Source organism: Amblyomma americanum, chromosome 1 (genome assembly GCF_052857255.1).
Source record: "Amblyomma americanum isolate KBUSLIRL-KWMA chromosome 1, ASM5285725v1, whole genome shotgun sequence".
Lineage (NCBI taxonomy): Eukaryota > Metazoa > Arthropoda > Arachnida > Ixodida > Ixodidae > Amblyomma > Amblyomma americanum.
Window position 1 is genome coordinate 149,766,629 of NC_135497.1, and position 18,529 is coordinate 149,785,157.

General features: G+C 44.6%; 1 protein-coding gene and 1 long non-coding RNA gene across 3 annotated transcripts in view; one reads left to right on the forward strand and one right to left on the reverse strand.

Annotated features, from left to right (window-relative positions):
* Nucleotides 1-358: 358 nt before the first annotated feature.
* Nucleotides 359-17,786, forward strand: LOC144113919 (uncharacterized). The gene is made up of 3 exons (XR_013310913.1): nt 359-433; nt 5,632-5,813; nt 17,645-17,786. It is a non-coding gene; the product is annotated as an uncharacterized LOC144113919 (long non-coding RNA).
* The window catches only part of LOC144113913 (uncharacterized), a 48,891-nt gene continuing 36,735 nt past the window's right edge, over nt 6,374-18,529 (reverse strand). Inside the window, exons 11-13 of one of the 2 annotated variants that reach the window (XR_013310912.1) lie at nt 17,784-17,888; nt 9,391-9,876; nt 6,374-8,188 (exon numbers count right to left, since the gene is read on the reverse strand). Coding sequence is in view for 1 of the 2 variants with exons in the window: in XM_077647301.1 (XP_077503427.1) it covers nt 9,655-9,876; nt 17,784-17,888 (327 nt within the window). In the remaining variant the exon portion in view is untranslated. Of the gene's footprint in view, nt 9,877-17,783; nt 17,889-18,529 lie in introns of both variants that reach the window. The other variant, XM_077647301.1, reaches the window with a different exon arrangement.

The window sequence follows — 18,529 nt, forward strand, 5'->3', positions numbered from 1 at the left end:
CCTTGATTTGGCTGCGAAGATCGTCGCTGGTTTTAACTTCACCATGAGCAGAATGCGCCAGCACTGTTAGCTTCAATAACTACTTTGAATGCCTCAGAAAAAAAGGTAGAAGAAAATCAACTTCCAGTGCTTCGGTATCGAGATCGAGCGTTCATGATAGTTTGGATTTGGATTCGTTCGACTTTGAGCCTTTGTGTTTGGGTACGAGGCGACAAGGCTTTGCGAGCTTTTTAAAAATATTGTTTCAATAATTTTTTCATCTTATTTGCTAGATTAGATGCTACTTTTTACGCTTAATTTAGAAAAATTAGCTTTTATAAAACTGCGTGTAAAATCGCTAAATTTGGCAGATTTTTTTGTCGCCGCTGTTTTTTGGTTTCTAAGATGGCTGCGTCCACGGGTCGGACAATTCGGAGGTTTTGTTTCCTCTCAGGTTAGAGAATGGTTTTCTTTAACATTTGTGTGCAAATAGCTGGGCTGTTTGTTCACAATTTTCGCTCAATGCTTTCTCTTAATGGTGGTGTTTTTCTCACGCTTGCTTTTTGAAGACTGCTGTTCCCAGGACAGGTTTAGTTTACCTTTCAGTCACCGCAAATACTTTCGTTCAGTAGGGAATGCACCGTAGATTATTGTGTACGTCTAGAGGCATTCAAATTTCGCCGACGTGGCCCGCTGCTGCCGCTAGCCGAACGTTTATTTCTTCAGGTGTGTTCTGTTTGGCTGCACTAGTTTTACCAAGTTGTGCACCACCGGGTCAAGCAGTTCAAGTGCAGCTTACCACTAGCGCTTCCACCTTCGAGCATCTCAAATGGTTCGAAATTCTAATTTGACCATGTTTTTCTTTTCTATGCCTATAGTTCCGGCCAGACGGTACAATAGCTGATGCTGGTGTTCCGTCCAGGCGTCGCTCCGTTACATCCACAAGGAACAATGACTTACAAAATTAAGTCCCCTATGACAACAAAAAACCTGCAAAGCAAAAACCACTCAGCAGCAGATATTGATGCATTTTGTGATGCCGTTCATCGGGACGGAACTCTACAGGTGTTATATTGTTCAGTCTGCGTGGAATCTTCAGGCATCTGAAAAAAAAAAAAGTATAACTGCTCTCGGAATTATGTCCAGAAAGAGCAGTAACTGCCACTCGTGTGACAACGAACTAAGCCAAACCTAACCGCTTGAGGTGCAATAAGTATGAAAACAAAACTATGCAGCAATGTACGTACATAGTATATCTTGCGATGCTATGTTCTGGTGCTGGCCTAATCAAGACCTGAAAGGACATTCAGCACTTATGATCAGTCCTAAGGGTAAAGTAGGGTCTGGTTTGGCCGTAACTGCAGTGCCAGTAAATGCTGCCTTTGGGCAGAACTTTAGGAGGCTGTTCCGCCTATACGGATCGCTAGCCACCCTTCTCTTTTTTATAAGTGGTGGCCTACATCAATGAAAAATAGTTATGTGAAGGTTGGCTATGCCATTTTTTCCTTTTCTGCCCCCAGAAACAAACCAGTTCTCTGCTTCTGCAAAACAGAAAACTGGACGAAATGGAGGTTGCTGAAGATAAGTAGGCTCAAACGCGATGACACAGGAAGACAGGACATGCTTCATTCTCGCAACCGGTTTTTTAGGAAAGTGAATGAAAACTTATGACAACCAGAAACACACTGCTCCTGTATTGGTACAAGCTCACAAAATCATTAGTGTTAAAATCTCTCGAGACAGCCTTTCTGCGGGAGCGTGAGTGACAGCTTGGTTACACATTTCGTACCTGAGCAGATATAAAATGTCTCCATTGTGTCCTTTGTGTGGTGTTATGAATGGCGAAACAAGATAACTGTTTTGACAAAGATGGGCTCTGATACATTTGGACTATGTACGAATGTCTACACTTGAGAGGAATCTTATAAACAATACCGGAATAAGCCCAAGCTTTAGTGAGTCCAAGCTCACTAAAAATGACATTCTGTTGTGGTGTCGTGGTGAAGCTTGAAGCGCGCAACACGGGGCTAGTCAAATGCAGACCACTCGGGCTTGCATGTGCTGAAATCCTCTCGCATGTAGTTTCTAGCTTCTCCGCAGCTCGATCATTGTCCTTCTAATGCGGGGGAATTCCATGCTACACCAGTGTTTGCTACTGAGTTCTGGTTCTCAAAGTTATACTGCTCTGTACAAAAAAAAAAAGATTGGAAGATTACTATTCATCTTTTACAGAAACAAATAATTGGATTACTGTCACTTTACATAGAGCAATCAATGCATTGAGGAATTTGAAGAAATTGTAATTTATTTCAAGTAATCAATTACTTGTAATGCATTATGTACAAGTCTGGAAGTCACAACACCAATATAAAGTTCAGTTTTCTTTGCTACTTGTTCTGTTCTATGCTTGCCTTTACTGGCATATATTCATTTGGTATGTTTGCTTCATTGATTTCACCAAGTGGAATCTTCCAATTTCCATTCTATATAATAAAGTTTTCCTCCTCTTCTATGGTTACAAATGAACTGAAAAGATTCTTTGCAGCTCGAAAAGCTAGCGACGTGGTCATGGGTGATAGGAGAAAGAATCAACAAATGTGAATGAGTTCCTGTGGTGATGCAGCAGTAAAGCTGCCCTTCCTCACAAACCAGGTTAAAGGCTTGATTTTTGATCAAAAGAGATGCATTTCTGATGCAGACTAAGCACAGGAACTCCAGTCAGCACATTATTTTAAAACACATCAACCTCGGTAGATTGAAATGAATCCAAGGAATTTCAATACACGCCTTACTGCCTGCACTGCATTGGCATTATATTTCGATATGTCCATAGCGTAAGACCCTGCACACATTTCATTGAACGACTTTTATAGCAATTTTCATTTAAGACATCAGTTCTGTAGCTGAAGTGGAAGTGCTCCCACACAGTCACCTTTTCAGGAATGTGCAGCTATAGGGCTCCTCTGGGCAGCCTTCCAAGTATGTTGCTATGTCTAAACCAGCTTCCCATGCCAAGCCCCCAAATTAATTCTTAACAAGGGGAGCTTTGCTCAGGTCTAACGATGCGAGGATATGTGGCTTATGTCAGAGCTACCCGTGTTGAGTGGGGACCAGGTTGAAACTAGCTGATTTACAAACTGCAAACTGAGTATTTCAGCAGCTTTTTCAGCAGGCTGACAACAGTGCGGAGGTGCTTTTGTAGCTGCACATAACAGATGTAGTACATGGTACTATTCATCGGGTTTAAAAAATCACTAGGAAGTCACCCTGAGCCTGTAGTGTCCTCTTCAACATGCAGTCTGCTTTCATGCAGGTACACAGGTTTCAGGTCGCAGAAAGCCCCGAGTTAAGTACTTGCTGAAGCATGCCTTCACTGCTCCAGTGCTAAAATTGCAGCGCATCAGCGCTTTCAACTGGGTAATCATGGTCATGCTAGATGGCTCAGCTTGATTGCACACAGAGAAAGAAGCTCAGCAAAGGGATCTGTCATTCTTTTCGGTGCTTATGTTCACCTTCTTAGCCTTGACAACTAACATGGCCTTGCAGTTCGCGTTGCGTCAGCTCGTCACATTGTTCCCGCTGGCATGGCGACATAGCCATATTTTACGACACAGCAACCTGGTAGAAGCAAAAGAACAAATTTAAGATCCCACATACATTTTGTACTGTCTACGGTACGAACCTATACCCTTCTCGTATATACGTGTAACAGAAACCATTTGTGCTGAATTATTCAACCGCTTCAATCACAAACACCGAGCAACGTGGGTCCAACCAGGCGCTGGTCCAACAACACTCATCGCCTGGCAGGTTGCATGTATATGCACGAATGTTACATTTATTCATTTTTGTTCCTGTGAAAACTGATATCACGGGCACAAATGCTGGCTTCAAGGAAAAAGCATTTCGTATGTGCTGGCAGTGTGCTTTCTCGTGCATTTCTAGAAGCACCGAACAGAATGGCGAAAATTTTAAGACGTGCGCTAGCTTGGCAGGGTGTGCCTGCATTACATCTCGTGGACATGATCCCTAAACTACAGTTCCTTAGTGGCAATCACATTGGCACATAGGGCGCGACTGGCCGAATTTAATCAAGCACTAGGCGCATTATGAGGCTTCCAATGCTGAAGAAACTTAAGCAAAGAATGAAGTTGTTGTTGTTTACCTTGGTAAACATGGCACATACCCATGCACGGGGATTGGCCAAAGTATAGCAGTGAATACCAAGGAAAATCATGTAGCATTTGCACGGAAAGCATGAGGTGAAGTAGAATAGTGGAATGACAGAAGCTAGGAAGAAAATAGTAATAATTGTTTGTTGAAAAACTGAAATAAATTAAACAGTTTTGAAGTACCAGGAATAGAAAAAACACGTTTTTAGATTGCAGAAGAATTTCGTATAAAGTTAGCAAGGTAACATACCAGTTGCAGTAATGTAATCGTGAAGGTATCCACAAACCCTACTTAATGTGTACCTTGTTGGGCCAGCCAGTTGGTGCATGGTACCAGGTAGAAAAACCAGAAGAGGACGTGTACACAAGAGAAGGAATTCACACGGACGACGCTGGAGACAGAACTGAAAATTTTTACTTGATCAAGGAATCGAGCAGAGGAGGGTGCACATGTGCATGAGCAGAGCACGCCGACAAAAGGAAGAAAACAAAAGCAAAATAAAGGTCAATCATTAAAAATACTGCTATCTTGCCGCCGCCGCTTATCAGCAACCGCAATCTCCGTCCACGTGTGGGTAGTGGGCTGGTGCTGGTTTGCTGCTTATCGCCAGCCACCATTGGCCACCGCGCGCGGGGTGGAGGTTCTGCGCGTTGACGTAGCAACTGCTCAAGGCCAGGACCAAGAATGATGAGACGGAGCCCCACAGCAAAAATGCAACCATGTTGTAGCATGCCCGGTTTTTCGTTCGTCTCGCCTGTATTTATGGTGCGATGTGTTGGTTTCGAATTTAAGTCGACCCGACCCCCCTCCCCCCACTTAAGATTGTCAAATTGAGAAATAGGTTGACTCACAATTGTATTTCAATAATCCGAGAGAGATCAAGGCGAAAACTATGTGTGCCATTAATGTCTTCGTGCGCATGCGAGTTGCAGTCTGCTGACGCTCCTCATGCAGGGAGTAGCAGACGATGCACCCGACATTTCAAAGTGACCGCAGCGCCACCACCTAGGTGGCGATCACAAGGGTCCGCTTCGCTCCCCGCCGCACCGCCGTTGTTTCAAACTGACCCTATCTAAAAAAGATTGTTGGAGCACCCAGACACTGCAACATTGCAATTGTATTCCGACCGGACGGAAACCTGTCGCAAGCCGTCTGCAGCATGTGTCGACAAACATGGCAATATGATACCAGCACATTTACTTCGTAGATAAAATTCAGTTTACGGTGAATGAAAATGCTTGGCGCAGCCTTTGATGTCACAGGTAGCAGTTAATTTCTGGTCAGTGCTTTCACACGCAACGCATACCCAGCAAATTCACTTGGAGCGACACGCAGGGTTGCTTGATGTTAGCATTGGCAACCCATGATTTAACGCCACAGTAGCACGGAATGTGTTGATGTTAAAATTGGCATACTTTTAGATGCAAGGCAATATTTTGTAGGTTTTGATTACAATAAAAAATTTTGTTTCTGCCGCAGCAACTCCTCCCACGTGACCCCACGCCACACGGAGTCTCAGCACTTTCCATTGGTCAGTTGCAGAGCGAGCACACAGACACTGCAACCGGACGGGAATACGTCGCAAGCAGTCTATGGCAAGACCGGCGCTATTCATATGCACTGTTCTCATGGAAGTGGCAAGTATGAATAGGCATCACAAGGTCAGAGAAATGAAGACTGCAAAGAATGAGCACATTAAGCGGAAATATGTTATAAATATAAACATAGGGATGCGTCTCATACGCAGTGTTGTGCATTATGCTTAATGCACCGAGGCGTGGAGAGCCTCATGGTCTTTTTAACTCATTGCCAAGCAACTTGGGCTAGGCAGCCACAGAGCAATAGCCTACAGTGGTGGCAAAGCACGAACAGCTCATATGGAGCAAAGAAATTCAGCAAAGCCATGTGATGCTTTTGTGTTCAATATCCCTTTCAGCACGAATCTTTGGCATCAGTGTCAAAAATCTACCAGCCTCTATGCAACCAACACATGCAACTCCAAAGCGGCTAAATCGTGCGATCCCACTACCATTCTTTGTGCTTTGCCACTTGCATCACCTTGGACAGTTTGCAAGAACGCTCATTCACAACATCACCGTAAGTTTTGTGCTCCCTGGCCCAAAAATCGCTACTATGAAGCTTGCCCAAGGCACGGCTTGCAGAGGAAGCTATGTTTGCAATGTTCATAAAAAATGCAGCTTTGTAGATAAAACAGCAATCGTTTATAATATGCAATGATGCACCATTTATTACATTTACAATATGCAATGAAATCTTAGAACTTTCAAAGTGAAAAATGTTTTTCCCTCCAAAATAAATGAACATCTGAACACATAGCCCATTGCAACTAGTTAGTGCTTATTTCAGGTTGCGTGAAAAAGAGCCGCATTTCTAATGGCAAGGTTCTGCTAACAGCTTGCAATTTTTACAACGAGCGCACTCAAAGCTCAACTTCTTAAAGGAAACGGGACCCGGCAATGAATAGGCAGTGGTTATTGGAAGATCTTTACAAAGCACTTTCATTAATGATAAATGAGCTGCAGTGCACCACTAGCAAAAAAGTCGTTTCGAGTACTCGGCAACTACTGCACTTAAAACTGCAACTCCTTTGTACTGGAAATAATGTGAATGAGGCAAAATTTTGTGACCTAGGCACGCTGAGTGAATCAGCAACTGTGGTGTTGTCATGCCACTCTATAATAATGCTGATAAAACAAACTAAATGAATGCCCCTTGTAAGTGGCTGAAGGTAAGTTACTATGCTCAAGAACTCAAGAAAGCTCCTCTGTCTGAGAACTTAGAATGAAGCAGTTATAATATTCCCACCTGCCAAACAAGACACCACATGGTAGCATAAACAAGGATATACTATCAGCAAGAAATGAAACCCAAACAAGAAAATTCAGCCACAAAGAGCAATATAAAAGGCTCTTAGCCAGGGGACGCTCAATACTAGCTCAGTTTTAACTTCGAAGGCACGAAAACTCTTGTTCAGAAGTGTTAATCAACCTCTCTTGTATTTCCTCTCAATGAGCTAAATGGTTGATGTTTTTGTGTTGCCAGCTGAGTTTTCTTGTTCGCATTTCATTCATTGCTGATAGTACAGGTCAAATAACTAAAGAATGCTTATCTTGCACAACATTTCCCTTCTGAACAGCAATACAAACCAGTTTGTGTCAATACAAATGACATGACAATTAAAAACAAGCTGCAGCTACTTGCAGAACATATTTCTGATTGTATCAGAGCTTTAATGTAAGCCCGCAAGACTAGAACTAATATTAAAGGCACTGAGCGAAAGAACAGGTTTCAAAGTGCACCGAGTAATGCTTACATAAAAACATATCCATGCATTCCCACTTATGGAAGCTGCATACAAAGTTAAAGAAATATACTGACAACGAGGTCACGACAAGGCAAAGCTCTAAATGCACTCTGCAACTACCTGAACAAACATGCAAAGCCCATATATCACAAGAAACAGAGGCATAATCCAAACTTACTCAACTGAATGGTAACACCAGGTGTCGTAAGCATTGAGAGAGTTAAAGAGGGGACATTGGTCTTTGGGACCAAAAAGTGGTTTTTCACTTTTGGGGGGAAAGGAAATAAAAGGCAATGGGCAATTTTATCTGCCTGACCCACGTAAAAAACAAAAATATTGAAATCTGCAAGCTGCACAAGAAACAAACGCAACAAAAATTGCTCAGGTTCATCTAGCTTTGAATTTTAATTTAAGCTTGGCCTTGGCAGCTCGACTTTGTAAGAACAATTATGTGCCTGTATAGCAAACCTCATACAATATGACAAACACACAAAAAAATGCAGTTGAATCCTCTTGATTCTTGTGCAAAAACAAAATGCAAGTACCTCAACTTGCCACAAATTCTATATTTAATCTGGCTTTGCACACCAATTATGAAGACACTGCTGTGCCCACACGACCCAGCAAAAGCACAGATAATAAGAAATAATAATAATTGGTTTTTGGGGGAAAGGAAATGGCGCAGTATCTGTCTCATATATCGTTGGACACCTGAACCACGCCGTCAAGGAAGGGATAAAGGAGGGATGAAAGAAGAAAGGAAGGAAGAGGTGCCGTAGTGGAGGGCTCCGGAATAATTTCGACCACCTGGGGATCTTTAACGTGCACTGACATCGCACAGCACACGGGCGCCTTAGCGTTTTTCCTCCATAAAAACGCAGCCGCCGCGGTCGGGTTCGAACCCGGGAACTCCGGATCAGTAGTCGCGCGCCCTAACCACTGAGCCACCGCGGCGGGTATGAAGAGAAACGGCTTGCTGTTTTTGACATGTCCAAATGGCATTCTGAATACTTAGCATTTGTAGAGCCTCCGGGATCCGACGCAAAAACGCTGAAGGACGGCAAAGCACAGAATAAAAAAAAAAAGAATCTACCCAGCCCACACGTAAAAACGATACTTTAAAATTTGCAAGCTGCACACGAAAAAAAAGGAGAACAAATTTGATAAAGTTCAGCTTGCTGTAAATTTTAATTTAAAACTAGCTTTAACAGCTGAACTTGGAAAAAGAAAAATGATGTAGTCAGTGATCCAACAAACCTCATGCAGCTTTGATAAAGAAAAGCAATGAAATCGGCTGAATCTGCTCGAATCGAGTCCAAAACCAATTAGAAGTATCTCCAACTTAATTGCCTTGAATTCTAACTTGAACCCTGTTTGCAAAACAATACAATGACACCGTTGAGCGCATCCAAGCCAGCAAATGCACACATGAACGAGACTTGTTCAGCTTACATGTAACCTGTCTCTTCACTTACGGTACATCACGAAAGCGATATGAATTCAGGAGCACGACGGACCCAATTCACTTCTGAACCTAATGAAACCATCTGAACCTAATGCAATGAATTTTGAGATTTCCATGTAAAAGACAAAACATTGCAACATTAGGTTTTCCACAAGTTGCAACTGTTACTGCACCCTGTGCACCCCGGTGCGGTGGCTCAGTGGTTAGGGCGCTCAGCTACTGATCCAGAGTTCCCGGGTTCGAACCCGACCGCAGCGGCTGCATTTTTGTGGAGGCAAAATGCTAAGGCGCCCATGTGCTGTGCGATGTCAGTGCACGTTAAAGATTCCCAGGTGGTCGAAATTATTCCGGAGTCCTCCACTACGAGCACCTCTTTCTTCCTTTGTTCTTTCACTCCCTCCTTTATCCCTTCCCTTACGAGGTTCAGGTGTCCAGCAATATATGAGACAGATACTGCGCCATTTACTTTCCCCAAAAACCAATTATTATTATTATTATTATTATTGTTACTGCACCCTGTGCAAATACCGATGCATCTCGTTAGCTATGCAAATATACAGGTTTTGAAACATGCACGTAAAGGACGTTTGTCAACATTATGATCCAGAGGTAAACAACATGTTGTTTATACACATGAAAGTGTTGGAAATTAATGACACAATGAATGCATACATGGCAGCAAAAAAAAAAAAAAAAGGTGCTCTGCAGCCATTCAGGAGTCGAAAGTTGCCATAATGTCTGCGATGCCAATGTCACGGAGTTCATTACTGACACGCGCATCATGTTCCTCTGTTGCATCAGTGCCTGCAGGAGTGAGGTGCTCGTGTCTGCGTGCTTCATGCTCAGCCTTGCTTAGAACTGTAGCTCGCAGCAAGACTTCTTCTGCTTTCTCCATGTCAATGCCAAGGGTGAGGCTCAAAGCTTTCATAACTGCCTGCAACATTGAATGCGAGAAAAACGTCACCTTATCAACGTCCACCTGCAGTTCAGTGTATTGCCATATACACAACATGTTTCCAATGCTCTTGTAGTTTCAAATACTCACATTTTGGTGATCAAGTTTCAGAGAGATAGAACTAAAGTGGCACGTGTGTAATTATTGCACATGGCAACACTGATTACTCTATTTGCACCAAACTACAAATGCACAACTGTACGCTGAGTGAGCCAAGCAGACTTTATTGTGTGAACTGAAGCAGTGTTACTTGCCTTGAGATGAACAACACATGCACTGCAAGTATTTGATCTCTCCAAATGAATGGCACCACTGATACCTGTTTGTAAAGCAGCCTTGCATATCATAAAAATTCAACACAGCTGATGCCATGCTTTCATTAAACCAGGAAAACTCCATCATAGAAACCTATAATGGATAGTTTTTTCCACTCTGCATAGAATATGAGCAAAAATAAGCCCACAGCTAAAGTGAAAAAAGTAATCACATTACAGTCAAGCAGTAGGCAACTTTTGATGCTGGAAACTGGGTAAAACAATTTTATAACAGAGACTTTACTTCTTGAAATAATTTTGGACCAGCACCAGGACCAGTACAATGCAGCTGCTGCTGTCTCTGAACATACCCAAAACTTTTGTCATTTGTTCAAGTTGACTGCTCTTGAAGAATGACCACAATCATTGAAGTGTGCTTGAGTTATTCCTTAATGTCTTTTTTAACAGGCAAATGAAAAGCTCTTATTTCAACATGGTGATGGCTCCTGTCAATGCAATGTGCCAGTAGGCCTAATTCCATATCATATTGCCTTGCCAAGATGCAGGTGTGGACAGAAGTAAATGGAGTGTGCTACAAAAGAAAAAACTGCATGTGTACGCCTCCAACCAGTGCAACCCTCTCATTGCTCTGCTTGCCTTGCATTCAACCAGCGTCAATGTTGTGCTAATGATGATTGTGATTGCATGGTCGAGCCCTTTGTAGCGAGCAGATATTTCAGAATGCGCAGACCGCTGCCTTGATATGGCAGGGTCGCTGCTGCCATTAAAATGTTTCGTTTGAGGCAGCTGAAGGCGTGTTCCCACCGCAAATAGCCCATGTGTTTCGAATTTGTTGCCCCTAAGACAACTGCGTTTCGCTATCGACCAAATGTGCTCGAAACACTCGACGCACCGCAGCAATTTCTGGTACGCTTAACATAGTTACCTAACATTGATTTTTTTCTTTGTTCCTACGAGTTTGCATTCAGCGCTTTTGTGGCCTTAGGTGAGTACTGAAATATGCATATAATGTTCAATGCAGCATGGGAACACAACGATGCCCAGACAAAGCTTCATACGACAGAAGCTGGTGGCAAAGCCGCGGCAGTCAGCGAGCTGCAAAAAGACTGGCAACGCCACCATTTTGGTTGCCCACACTCACACCTGACCTGTTTTGAACCAGACGTTACCGCCAGATGTCGGGGGCAAAGCCCAGAGCGGCTGAGCACGCAGTTCGGGCGTTCTAGACAAGCATTTTGCTCTCTATACATCAAGTGTTTCGAGCACGTTTGGTTGCTAGCGTGACGCAACTGAACCCCGGAGACAACACAAGTTCGAAACACATCGGTTATTTGGGGTGGAAACACGCCTACAGCTGTCGCACAAGCAGCGGCTTAATGGCAGAGCCACCCTCGCGGCCTCTGCCATATCAAGGCACCGGTCTGCGCATTCCAAAATGCCCACTTACTACAACAGCCACAACCATATGGTCATAATCATCATTAGCGGGACATTGATGCCGGGCCGCCGTGGTGGCTTAGTGGTTATGGCGCTCGGCTGCTGGCCCGAAAGGTGCGGGTTTGATCCCGGCCACAGTGGTGGAATTTCGATGGAGGCGAAATTCTAGAGGCCCATGTACTGTGCGATGTCAGTGCACGTTAAAGAACCCCAGGTGGTCGAAATTCCCAGAGCCTTTCACAACGGCGTCTCTCATAGCCTGAGTCGCTTTGGGACGTTAAACCCCCATAAACAAACCATAAACCAAACATTGATGCCGGCCGAATGCAAGGCAAGCAAAGCAACGGGAGGGTCGCATCGGTTGGGGGCGTGCACATGTGCGTGGCGCTTTACAGCTTTCGCCTGGCCTGGCTAGGCGGCACTGACTTGCAGTTTCTTCTTGTGCGGTGCACTTCATTTACTTCTGTCAGCACCTGTACAGCTGGGAGACTGAAATAATGCCTCTGCAAGGATGAGAAATTGACTGACAGATGGTGCATTGCTATTTCAGGACAGCCACTTTTCTGTGCTTCCTTGATTCCACAGCTTCCTTGATTATGTGCTTTGATAAGCGTGAATAAAATAACTAGGCTCTAAAGGGATGTCATTGGGGTCAATGTGTTAAGACAGCCAAAGTGTTCTCGATGATGGCATTGATGACATCATTGATGAAGTGAGTTGATGAAGTCACAGGCCGGCAGAAGCACTTGCCCCACCCCGTGGGGAAGAGGCGAGGAGGCCCCAACCTGGCCCCACTGTCGTATCTGTGTTCAGTTAACTTCTCAACCCCACTGTTTTGTTCACCTTCGCTGGCTGCAGCCCCTGACCAACTCTCCGTGGAGGCAGGGAGCATTTGTGCTGGCTGAGTGAAAGCTCCCTCACCCCCGGGGGTGGTTGGCGCCCCCACACTGGATCTGACCAAGGGCAAGATGTTTTTTGTGATGTGTGCACAGTCCACCCTCATGAGGGGTGTAATTCAATGTGTAAACGCCCCATTAGAAACTGGAAGTTTTGATTTTACGATGAGGTTGCGGTCGGTATGCAGTGACGGCAGCACTCCGTGCTTATCTTTGTACATAAAAACATACCCTGGCAAGCAGCAGCACAAAGGTAAAAACCACTCACAAAAAAGTTACAAAGGCAGCCGGAAGGGAAGGCTTTCTTCAGTGGCATTGTTGGCATGGTTCTCTCCCCCCCCCTTTTTTTTTTTGCATTTGGAGCTCGGTTTGCACCTTGCCCTAGATATTCCATATTTTTGAGATTCTAAGCCCCCCCCCCCCCCCCCCCCCCCACCCCCCCTTTTTTGCAAAAAAATTTGGAAAAAAAGTTTGCATGGGAATCTAAGCACCCCTTCTTGCGGGGAAGAGCATGTAGCCAAGGCTGCCAAGTGCGCTTGCTCACTCTGTCGTTGAGCCGGAGCCGTCGCAGTCCCGAGATGGCGCGGCGTCCACAGCACGGTCTCCGGCAGGGCATTTTCGTATACCAGTTACAAAACTTCCCATAGGGTCCATGTATCAAAAAACGGCGGTTTAATGTGGCCAAAATTCGGGTGTTTACGGATTGCAGCGCCGCTCGCGGTGAATAATGCAAACTGTGTTCAAGTTGAATAAAGAAAAAGTTTCACAGCGCTAAGAATGACGAGCACACAGACGAGAGGACAGGATAGGCGCTCAAAGTTGCAAATTGCGAATTTCAAGATTGTTGATAAATGCACAACCGCCTGCCGACAAAATCAATGAAACAAATGTATTAACGAAAATCCATAGATTTAACAATCCAACAGATAAATTAAGAGATAAAAGAAGAAAAGAAGCGGAGTATCGCAACTGGAGGCACCATCAACCGAGCGGGCCACCAAACCGTGCCCCCTTTAACCCCTATACCTTCTAGGTATAACGAACGCCTCGAGTTTCAGCGTCTTCAAAGGAGACGATTCCCTCCACCTCAGAGGAAATTAGACGCCCCAGATGCCGTCTCTTGGCAGCAGATACAAACACATTTCCAAACCTCCAAAGACTACATCTTATACACCGACACCTGTCCCTGGTGCGAGGCCCGCTCTACACTATTCAGCATTTCATGGGCAGTGGGGCCAAACCAAACACTTTACAGATGGAAAACATGTCTTTTGAGCGGTGAGAGGCGCTGCTGACAGCGATTAACTAGAGGACCAACGGGCCCTCATACAACAGATCCGCAGGGCAGCTCAAGCCAGTGGAGCCTTGGAATGAGGGCCCCACCCATAAGCTCGCCCAACTCCCCTTCGCTTTATTAAACTTTTCCTCCTCCTCCTTGCAACTGGTAGGATAAAAGAGCTGTGATCTCCGGCTTCTTGTGTTGCTGTGCTCTGACACTACACGACAAGTGGCGGCACAGAACGCCAAAAACCGGCCGGGTTCGCGTCGGCCTGGCATTGGCGGCGCTTGGCAGGTTTCGCGGGCATCGCAGGCGCACGCTGCTTTGTTTGGTGTCAGTTGTTTGACAGCCTTAACGGAAGTCATAATAAGTTTGAAGAGGGCTGCCTAAGACTCTAAGTTCAAGTTAACTGTAATCGCGTTTGGCGAAGATTATGGCAACCACAATGCTGCCGCGGAATTCGGCGTGGACCGAGCCTGCATCATCAGGTGGAAGAAGCAACGGGACGATTATCAAAGGTGCCGCAATGTAAGAAGTTTACGGGACCGCACAAGGACAGACATCTACAAACTGAATAAATCTTCAACTTTGTTTACAGCAAATAATTCAAGGGCTTCACTGTCAGTGCTGATGCAATCCAGATGAAAGCGATGGAGATCGCAACAAGAATGCAGATTCCCAGCACGGTGTTTCATGCAAGCCAGGGCTGGGTAGAGATATGATGAGAAGATGGCTTATGGTTAATGGGGGTTTAATGTCCCAAAGCGAATCGGGTTATGAGGGACGCGCCGCAGTGGAGGGCTCCGGAAATTTCGACCATCCGGGGTTCTTTAACGTGCACCAACATGCACACAGTACAAGGGTATCTGGCATTTCACCTCCTCATCGAAATGCGACTGCCGCGGCAGGGACTGAACTCTCGTCTCTCGGGTCAGCAGCCAAACACCAGTAATGAGCCACCGCGGCAGCCTCATTGTTCCGTGAAGCGTGCCATTTTGCTTAAAGGCATCTAAAAGTGAAAGTACGCGTGGGGTGGCAGGTCGCTGCCATTATCCAAATTCGACCACCGCAGCTATGATGAGAAGAAATAGATTTTTCTTTGAGACGCCAGATAACAATATGCCAGAAGCTGCCAGCTGATTTCAAGGAAAAACTATAACTTTTCAGTGGTGGTATGTGATGCAGCTCGGCAGGGTATACAGCTACGAGCTCAGCCAGATTGGCAACCCTGATGAGACGTCGGTGTATTTTGACATGACGAGCGCGTGCACAGTTAAGTAGGAGCCCGAGAAGTGAATGAAGACGACAGGGTACGAGAAGCAGCCTGTCACAGTGATGCTGTGCATAACAGCTGACAGCCAAAAGCTTCCGCCATACATCATCCTCAAAAGGAAAAACATGCCAAAAAATGAATGCTTTCCTAAAGATGTCATCGTAAGAGTTCAGGAAAAAGGGTGGATGACAGCAGAGCTGATGTAAGACTGGATTTGAGTCCCATGGCAGAAGCGCCCAGGAGCATTGCTCGGCAGACCTGCAGGCATGCGGTCGATGCTTCTGTTCAACGTGTTTCGCGGCCATCTTACCAAGCTTCAGAACAGCAATTGCAGCTTGGTTGCAATTCCAGGCGGTATGAAGCCATTGCTGCAACCCTTCGACATTTCAGTCAACAAACCTTTTGAACCTAATCTTTTACTGGAGTACGATGAGTGGGTGCGGAACCCCAACCTCAAGACGCCCACGGGAAAGCTGCACAAAAGCATCTTTGTCAACCATCGTGAGGTGGATTTCGAACACGTGGAAGCAGGTCCAAGTCAACGTTGTGGCCAAGTCGTTTAAGAGGCGTTCGATTACAAACCACTTAGATGGAATGGAAGACAACCTGCTGTGGGATACTGAGAGTGGCGATTCAAGCGGTGCGACGGACTTGAATGGCAGTGAGAGCGACTGAGTATCGGGCACAAGTGGTGGGTTCGCTCTTTGCATCTATTTTTCTTTTGAACATTCACCAAATAAAATTTTACTTCTCGCGCCCGTCTCGTGGAGATATTAATGCGAAAAGAATAGGAGGGGGTGGTCATTTGAGATTTTTCGAATCAAAGTACCCCCTCCATGGGCATCGCTATCGTGAAAAAAGGGGGGTGCTTAGAATCGAGTAAATACGGCAATTCACATATTGGTTAACCCTCGAGTTAGGTCAACCAACAGCATTTTTTGATAATGATGATGTCCATGTTGGCGACCCTTTGGAACGGTTGGTCACTGCTGTGACCCGCAAAAAAAAAGCCAAAACTAAAAAAGACATGCACTGCACGCATGTACGCACACAATCACTAAAGCCTTTGGATAAGCCACGGGTAAGGAGGATCGCAGCCACTGTGCAAAAGGCACCATTTGACCTCACTGGCTTGTGCGGTAAAGAAGCAGTGGGTTGTGCATACGCTGCACTCTTAGGTAGGGCACATATTCCCTAGTTTTGCCTTCAGCAATACATAGTCCAGCTACCTAAGTTTTGAAAAAAAAAAAAAAAATGCATTTTGCTAGCTGGTGCGGCCTCACTATTTCGTTCTGGACTTCCGTGTATAGCACTTATGAACATAGTGCTATTGCTTTATATTTGGGCAGTGCAGCATAGTTCGAAGAAAAACACGTAGTACTTCATTTGAATGATTTCTGTCCCTAGATTTTGTATACTGCACACTATACTTGTAAAAGTGCTCTAAGATATTCATGGCACTTCGTCCAAAAAAACTTAGTTTTGACGAGACACAATGTGGTTCTTGCTTGAATAAGAGAATTCGAGCTGTACCGTCAGCGCCAAATGAAACAGAAACAAGATAACTGATCCACAAACACAACACAAAAATATTAGCTGCTAGTGAGAAAATATAGGCACGGTTAACTCACACTTCCAAAGGACAGCCATCATGTCTACAAAGTGCAAGTCACCAGTGCTAGTATTCAGTTTCCATAAAAAAAAAATCTTGTTTGGCTATCACTGTTTCATCTGACGCCAACAGTACATGTTGTCAGCAGGAGAGTGCAAGACAGCGATGTGCAGATTTGAATACTGCAGACAAGCCGTATTTACCAGCAGAAGATTCTTCTATCAGTTAAAGGTATACATCAGCCGAAAAAATGCAATCCATGTCAAGCACCAGCTAGGTGCCTATTAAACGTTAGAATGGACTACGACACAAGAGTTTTTATTTGCAGGTATACAGAATGGGGAGGTTGTGTTTCATATTATTCATTAGTGGATACAGAGCTGCCCAAGTACAACTATACCTATATGCCTACAAGGCATGACAATTTCTGTTCCTTTACACTCCAAACAGCATCTTGCTTTGCAGCCATGCCATTTATTTGCAATAAGACCACGCTGGCTGTCCTATGAAAAATCTGACGTGCACAGGCACACCATGCTAACGACATAAATACAAGATATTGCCAATAGCCGCGAGATTAATGTTCTCATAAAAAAAAGAAGAGGGGGGAGGGGGGGGCTTTCAAGAAACACTCAAAAGAACGTCATTACACAGCACAGCAGCTTGAAGTTGCTACAGCCAATTGCAGTTGCTACAGGCCGCACAAGCAAGCACAGCAGTCATTAGCAGACCAATAGCTATGTGGCTCTACATCTCCAATATGGTGGTTCCCACGAGAAAATGGTTTACTGTCGAACCCTGATATCTTCAATTATTGGCTGCATCGAACACACTAATTACCCCTTGAAAATCTTATGTAAAAGTATAGGGAAGTCATCTTGTATATTGAACTTTGATTTCACTGTCTACTTTTCCCTTTCTTTATTTTACTGCCGACCGCTCTGCAATCAGGTTTCTTTCCCACCCTTCCCACAGGTGGACTGGCTTGGAGCTGAAGGTGAAGACAAACATCAGCTACAGTTGTACGAACAGCAATGAACTATGCTTCAACAGAAGTTCAAAAAACAGTAACAACTGTTATACAGGAAAAAAAAAATTATTTTCTTCAACCTACCTCAGGGCACCACACCTCAATGACGTAAGACGCAATGTCAAATGAAGCATCCAGGTCCGAGTTGGCCTTCAATAGCTCAAAGCAGAACTCGTAAATCTCTTCTTGCTGAAAACAGAAATTCTGCTGATGACCTACTGTACTTGAGAAACAATAAAACTTGTATGAGAGCTCTGTTACTAGAGTGTGTACTTTTAATGCGGAGCTGAAATTAATTTAATACTATTTCTTCTGTATAAATGATAATACACTCTATATATCATATGATGTATCACTTATAAACCAAAAAAAGCTAATGGAACATGTGGTCACCACACTTGATGGGACACCTATACCGTTGTGAAAAAAAATTGAAGGACTCTACAGAAGTTGTCTTTCGGCTACTCCTAGAACCACGGATGTGAGCTTTTCTTCATTTGAGGCCATTCTGAACCTCCCATACACATGAAGGTTGCAAGGCAACATGCCATGGCTGCAGGGAAAGGGAGTAGTATTTCCTCATACGAGTTTCTGTAGTGAATCGCCAACATTTGATCAGTGTGGCTGGCCACTGCCCAGATGTGATGTATTGATTCACTTATTAGTATTAGTAGCCATTAGCAAATGGATTACTCGAGAGGGCAATTCAGTGTAAAAATTTGTTTGAAGGTGATGAGTACACAAAACACGGAACAATGTACAGGCATAGTCAAAATGACATTATGTCATATCAGTGACAAGCTGCTCACTGTGCCCTTTGTGCCACAACG